The 7184-nt window shown below is 39.4% G+C and overlaps 1 protein-coding gene across 1 annotated transcript; it reads left to right on the top strand.

Moving 5' to 3' along the window:
* The first annotated feature begins 1684 nt into the window (after window positions 1-1684).
* Window positions 1685-2918, top strand: ATOH7 (atonal bHLH transcription factor 7). Its single transcript, XM_050305276.1, has one exon. The coding sequence runs from the start codon at window positions 1792-1794 to the stop codon at window positions 2245-2247; it is 456 nt and encodes a 151-aa protein (XP_050161233.1). The 5' UTR covers window positions 1685-1791; the 3' UTR covers window positions 2248-2918.
* The last annotated feature ends 4266 nt before the right edge of the window (window positions 2919-7184 follow it).

Genomic DNA, 7184 nt, shown 5'->3' with positions numbered 1-7184 from the left:
ACAGCCGACGTTCAACATCTGTCGTGCTGGACTCCATTAGTGTTCAATTGCATCCTATTGTTTTTGGATTATTCAACCTCACTTCATTGTCATTGCTTTGGCTAGGGATTAATCAGCTGTTTACAACTACACCAAGTTTGGGAGTCATAGTGAAAACAATTGAGCTATAGTTCTAAATAAATATACAGTATTCAGTCTCTAATGAAAAAAGTTACTAATTTATGAATGCTGGTAACAATTTAATTAAACTTGAAATCAATACAGATAATAAATCATTGTGCGGCAGGGTTTTTTTAATCCCCTTTTATGTACATCATAAAATGATTGTGTGATAGATCCTCTTAGGTTTATGTAGCTATGGTTTTAATAGTACAAGTACAGTAAAAGAAAGATGTTTTGATTATGGGGTGTGGGTGTATATATGGTGGCTTCTCTGTCATTACAATTGATAGCAGAATGGATCTCTTGCTGCCAGCAAGCAGATTTCTGTTTTTCACATTCTCTTTTATTCTCATTACTTATTTAGAAGTGTCTTTTTAGTAATATCTCAAACTCCCATAAAATGCACATATATGCTTTAATATGGTGTATTTAAAAGGGCAGTTTTTGGACTATTTCTATACTTGCATGTCTTTGTGTGTGACCATCACAACCTGTGTATTTTGCAATCATTATTAGATAAACTCATAGCTACATTTCAACTGTTTAAATATATTGCAGTGATTTCATATCAGGGGAATCCATAATCCCCATTTTTCTCAAGCTACTACTCTGACTGCAATGTTATGTACTTTATATAGTATTAAAATTGTGCTTGCTGAAGGGTTTCTAATGGTTTGAGTTCACTTGTTTTGGTACCATATGTGCAAAGCAGTATTCTCAGCTGTATATCATTAAGTTATTTCTCCTGTTTCATTAAAACAGTTATTTCTTCTATCCTCAACACTTCACCAGAATTTTCACGTGCTTTAATCTACAAATACTACAATGCACAGAGATTTTTTTTTTCCCCCTGTGTTGCAACAGATTTATCCTTTGAAAAGATCTTTTGCTTAACTGCCCAGGGTCAGCCAGACACTACTCCAGATGGCAAGTTGTTAGGGCTGGACAGAATGGCTTTGGAAGACTTCTCACCAGATGAAGGCTCTAATGTTCAGATTTTACTGTTCGGGTTTTTTTTTTTTTTCCTCTCTGTAGTTCCCAGGGTGGGAAGGTACTGGGATGGGAGCAGAGTGCCGCCTGCCCACCTGCTGCCACCTGTTTAGCTTTTGCAGTTCCTATAAAGCCTCATCTTGTCAGTACAACACAGTCATTGCTGGCCGGCAGGAGCCAAAGGAGAGATCTCTGTTAGGAACTTACACCTTCAGATGGCAACCATTCACCGTTTCAGAGCACTCTCCTAAACTGAGTCAGAACTTCCCTCATTTGTCATAGTCACTTGGAAGCCTGGTTGGATTAAATGGATCACTTTCTTCAGTAATATACATTTTGAGAAGGGAGACTTCATTGTTTTCTCTCTCTTTGAGATTAAAGAAATTAAAAGAATGAAAACATAAGACATAAAAAATTCTTCTTTCTTTAAACAATAAGAAACATTTTTGGACATTTTCAGAAGAACAAGAAGACTTTTTTTTTTTTTAAAGAAACTAAGAAAAATATTTTGTCGCTGAGATCTGGAAGCAGATTCAAGAGGTATGCAGGCAACTCACAAGAGTGCTTCCCTTACCACTTTCTAGATACCTGTTTTTACAAAGCAATCTTTGCGTGTGTGAAACTGAAGCTGCATCCAACATGAAGACCTGTCAATCCAGTCCCTTGGATTCAGGGGTGGAATCAGAGGTGCAGTGCCGAAGCGGAGCGGGCTGTGCTGTGAAGTGCAGTTCGGAGCGGATGGAGAACGCTGCCAAGAGGAGACTGGCGGCCAACGCGCGGGAGAGACGGCGGATGCAGGGACTGAACACGGCCTTCGATCGCCTCAGGAAAGTGGTCCCGCAGTGGGGCCAGGATAAGAAGCTGTCCAAGTATGAGACCCTGCAGATGGCCCTGAGTTACATCATGGCTCTCACCAGAATCCTTGCTGAGGCAGAAAGGTACAGTACTGAGCGGGACTGGATTAGCTTGCACTGCGAGCACTTCCATCCGGAGAGCTACAACCATTACACGGGCCACAAACTGGGCACGGACAGCGAGCCCTACGCACAGCGAGTATTCAGCTACCACCCTGAACACTTCCAGACAGCTAATTAGAACTTGTGAGCTAAGGGTATGCAGCAGGCCAGATGTGTAATTTAATAATTAGCAAGAGTTAATCTGCTTGATGAAGGTAATATTGCCATTATAATAGCTCATTCTCATTTGCTTCTTATACTAATTTGACGAGTTTGCTTTGAGAACTTCAAAATGCGTTTAAGAAAATTGAATTTATTTAATGCTGATGGAAAGTGTACTTTTAATTTGAAATCTTTCTTACGACTGTTTCCTTGTTCATCTACGTCATTTGACTCTTTCATTAAATAAGTTTTTGGAGGATTTTTTTACTGTGATGAATCATGACAGTATTTCTACAAATCATGGAACAAGTTGACCAATGGTGTGAGTGGAATAACACCAGAAATTAACTTCATTCCATGTTTTTATTTTTATGTCAGCTTTAAACTTATTCTTTGGTTTGTTTTCACATAAATGGCTCCCATGGAAAAAGTTTTATAATGTATCGTTGTTCTAGTCCTGAGAGAACTAACTTTCTTAAACTTTGTAAGTTTGACATTATGGGTTCCAAGGTTGTGTAGGTTTGCTTTAATCCAATTTATGGTGTCTCTTGTATGCTCAAAAAAGAGCTAGTTTCAAGTCATGGAAGGAATGTTTTATTTTTAGTGGTTGTAAAAGCATGTGTGATTATATACCATAAAATGAGAATGCTTGCGTGAAAATAATCTAAACTTCTAGTTTTTTTGTAGACTTTAAATGATTTTATTTTTTAATCCTGTGTTATCTGGAAACAATAACAGATTTTGTAAATCATAAATAAAGTGTTTTCTATGCTATGTCCTCACCATCTACCTGAAATTCCCACTCTAGGAATTACTTACTAGTGAATTTTCTACACCAAATGTTACACTATTTCTGTCATGGTCCTGGCAGCTTAATGTGCAGAAGAACCCTGCTAGCAAATGATACTTGCTTCCCAGTTACAATAAGGAGTGTGGTTTATGTACCCTCTGGAAAACAGCCTTAAAGATAAGAGTTTGGGAAAAAATACTGGAGCAGTTGAGTTCATTTCAGCGCCGGTGATGGGCTGAATGGCCTTTTGTTTGCCTGCTGCTTTCACCTGGGGGGCACTGAGGGGTCTGGGAGAGAAGGCAAAAGAGGAAAGGAGGTTGGGAAGATGAAAAAGGGAGCAGGATGGCTGGGGAAGCAGATGTGTCTGTGGCAGGATGGGCAGTCTGCAGGAGTTCAGCTGCCCATGCCTGTTGTGATGGCAGCAGGGAAGCTCAGGGGTCCTTCTGCTGGGGCTGCTGTGGGGAGCTGTGGGGAGCTCCCGAGACGAGCCCTCCCTGGTGTCCCCACGGCAGAGAAGGAGAAAAGGAGCTGCTGTCCCACAGCAGCTGTTGGTGGGTTTCCAGTAGGGAAGGCTGGCAGGTCCCCTGCTGGCTGCTGCCACGTCTGATATTTTACAATTCTTTCAAACGACAAATTATTAGCTTTGATAGGAGTTATTTTCGACAATTAAGCGGCTTTCAGAACAAACAAAAGCACTCATAGGAACTGAGCCCTGCTTTGGGGGAGAGGGCTGTGCTGCAGGAGCAGTTCCATGTAAAGAGCTGACCTTGCTGCCTGTCCTCTGCCACAGCCCTTACTGACGTCTTGCCCTTGGTCACTGGTGTGAGGCTTGGACCTTTCCTGAGGTGGAGTTGGATGGTTTCTGGAGGGAAAGCTGCTGGGGCACCCCTGTGGAAGAGACACTGTGTATTCTGAGCAACTCTCTCCTTTAAACACTGGCATTCAGCAATGGTTTTTTTAGTATATATTTAGCCTCTCTAAAAGCAATGAATAATTATTAAAATTTGGGCCTCTGCTTTTTATGAGTGACATTAGATCTCTGTCAGCAAATAGAAAGCGGATTCAACCTTGTAGGGATATGAAGGCTTGTTAATCATAGATACAATAGAATTAATTGCTGTCCACCATATAGTCAAGTTAGTACTGTTTGAATATTATCATTAAGTGACAAGTTGATGTATGTAATGAGAATGAATGCAATTCTTAAATCATTAAATGCTGTGCCATTTTAGCCTAATTTATTAGCTGTAAACTTCAGGCAGACACTGTCTGACCTGCACTGCTGGCACAGCACTGGGATTTCCATGCTGAAATGGGAATAGGATACAACTAAATCATGGGATTATATGCCATGGAAAACTTGGATTAGTGAAAGATATCCCAAAGCTGAGGTGGGAAGGAGATCACAGTCCAAAAGGATAGATACCAGAGTAGTGTTCAGGAACAAGACTGTTTGTCTGCTACTGGCATGTGATTTGTTTTTGTGGGACGTGACATTATAGTTTGTAATTCAGGTAAAAGTACTTGACATCCATTTCTCTTCCAAGTTTGTTTCTTCCACACAGCATTGTAATTTACTGTCTGCTGCATATGATGATAGAGTTAAAAACAGATGTAGTTAAAAAATAGATTAGTACACAGTGAATGATTAAATGGTAGTAAGCTCACATAAAGAGGAACAAACCAACACAAACCATAAAATATCTGTGCTCATGTTGCCAAAAATTATTAAGAATTGAAACTGAAGCCCTAAAAAGCACTGTAGTGCAGTATGTAGATTGTGAACCCTTGAAAATCAGGTCATGGTGTCAATCTCTGTTGTTGAGCAGTATAAGATTATCATTCCAATTCTTAGATTTGGTTGTGGTAGTGGGATTTGAATGTTTATCGATAATATTAGTGATATTACTAGTGGGAATTTGTTTTTTAAAATATATTTATATACAATGCTGTAGTATTTTTCTTTCTTGGGAGGGTGCAGTTTTGAGCTGGAAGTTGGGATTTCCAGTTTACTCTAGTACAGAAAGGCAGCAGAGTAAGTCCTTTGTAGTGTCCAGACAGCTGTCTGTCTATTGATGAACTGCCAGAGCTTCTTGGGGAGTGAATTGAGGTGATGAGAGAGTTTTTAATCATTAAAAATTCTTTCAGGAGGCAGTCTGAAAAGCAGATAATATCCATGCTGGCTGTGACTTCTCAAACTCAACAACTATTCAGGAGGTCATTAGTTTCTTTTATAGCTTTCTTTTATAATTACTTCATTGACACTTCATGAAATGTGAACTTAACTGTTTAACTTGGATTTGATTGTTGCTCCCAAATACTTGTTCCCCACTGATTGTTGATGCTTGTCAGATAATGGCTGTGAGCCAGTACCTTCTGTATGGGACTTTATTGCAATGGGCATTTGAAACCCCTCTTCTTAAATAATTATTGTTTCTAATAGGCCTCCAAATGAAGTAAAAGCTCAGCTGCCCAGAGCTGGGTATGTTCTTAGTGCCTGAGTTCTGTCTGCTCATCACTCCTTGTCCCACTGACAAGCAGTGCCAACCTGAAATGCTGAAATTTGTAATATCAGTGCTACCTGTGACACATCTGTCCAGTTATCACTAATTCTAGAACCACATCATTGTGAAAGCATTGGGGATGAGAAATTCTTGCTTCATTAAGTATCTGTTGCATATTGCACACACACCTTTCACTGCTGAAATTCAGCAGGAAATTCTGATGAACTCTTTGTGGGAAAATAACCTCTGTCCTTCTGAAAGGGCTGTCTTTTTGAAGTAGCTCTAGATACTCTGCTTCTGTGATTCTTTGAATTGTACCACCCTGTTCTGCGGTGCTCAGAGTTATTTTTGGAGCTTGGAATTGGATTGACAGTTTTAACTACACTGACTTTTCGGTGGCTGAAAGCAGAATTGGGGGAGCACATTGCCAAAATGTGTGTTAGTAACAAAAATCAGTGGTTTCTTCCTGTCTGAGTATTGAGATCTTGAGCAGATCTCAATATTCAGTTTAGCAGTGGCATGTCTTAAAACTTCCATTCATTCCAATCTTTTAGGCTTCTCTTTTCCATCTCACCATTTGTAAGGTATTTAGGGCACGGTCCCTCTCATAATATACACAGAGGGCAAAATTCAGCTCTTGACTGGAATTCCAAAATAACACCAAGAATTGGTGCTGCTGTACCAATTCCTAAAAGTAAAAAGGGGCCCAACCTCCATTATAGATTTATAAAGTCAACGACATGGCAACTCCTTAGGTATTTCAGTATTTAGCTGACTTTTTCCATCTTGCTAAGAAAACTTTCTTGGTAAAAATCTTTGTGGAAGTCCCTCCTGTGACGTGATTCACCAGGCACACTCCATCTGGGCAAATTTCTGATTTGCCAAAAGAAGGTTTTGCCTTAAGATTGGTACCCTTACATTTGGGATTCCAGTTAAGCAATATGGATGCAGTTTGCTGTGGTTCAGGAGTGAAATTTATCTAGATATTTTAAAACAAGAGTTCGCAGAAAAGCTGCTTTTTCCTCTAAATATGTTCAGCTCTTCTATTTCTAAAAATGTCCAGGGGAAAAAACCCAAATGCACTGAGGATAAATACATGTTTATTCATGGAAGAAGTCCAGTATTTCCTCTACACAGAAATAACAAAAATTGATTTCACCTAGTACTTGTGAACTTATTAAAAAATGCTCAGTATTTTTAACTTTAATTACATTCTGAGAAATAGTGGCTTTCAAAACCCCAAACCAACCCCCTGTTTAACACTTAAACGTATTTCCTACCACAGAGTACATTTTAATATTGTCTGCAAGTTTTTTCCTAATGTTTTCGTTTGTAGAGAAATTAGCATGCCAAATGTATCTTATACAGGATTTGCTTAAAATATCTGCTCATATAACTCCAAGGAATGAGAAGTTAATTTTTGACTGGCTTCCTGCAGCCTGGGGTGCATAGTAATTTTTTTTTCCCTAGAATTTCAGATTATCTTCAGTATTTTTCCATTTCTTTAAACAACCATGTTGCCTGCTACTAACAGACCATGTGATCATAAAGGATGGTAATTTCTGAGCAGAATTCCCACCACTGTAAGTGGAGAACTCCAATTCCCAGCACGTATGGCCC

The sequence above is a fragment of the Myiozetetes cayanensis genome, unplaced genomic scaffold, assembly GCF_022539395.1.
Source record: "Myiozetetes cayanensis isolate MyiCay16 unplaced genomic scaffold, myiCay2020 scf10, whole genome shotgun sequence".
Classification (NCBI taxonomy): domain Eukaryota; kingdom Metazoa; phylum Chordata; class Aves; order Passeriformes; family Tyrannidae; genus Myiozetetes; species Myiozetetes cayanensis.
Note: the sequence above shows the minus strand (reverse complement) of the source record. Positions and strands in the feature narration are given on the sequence as shown.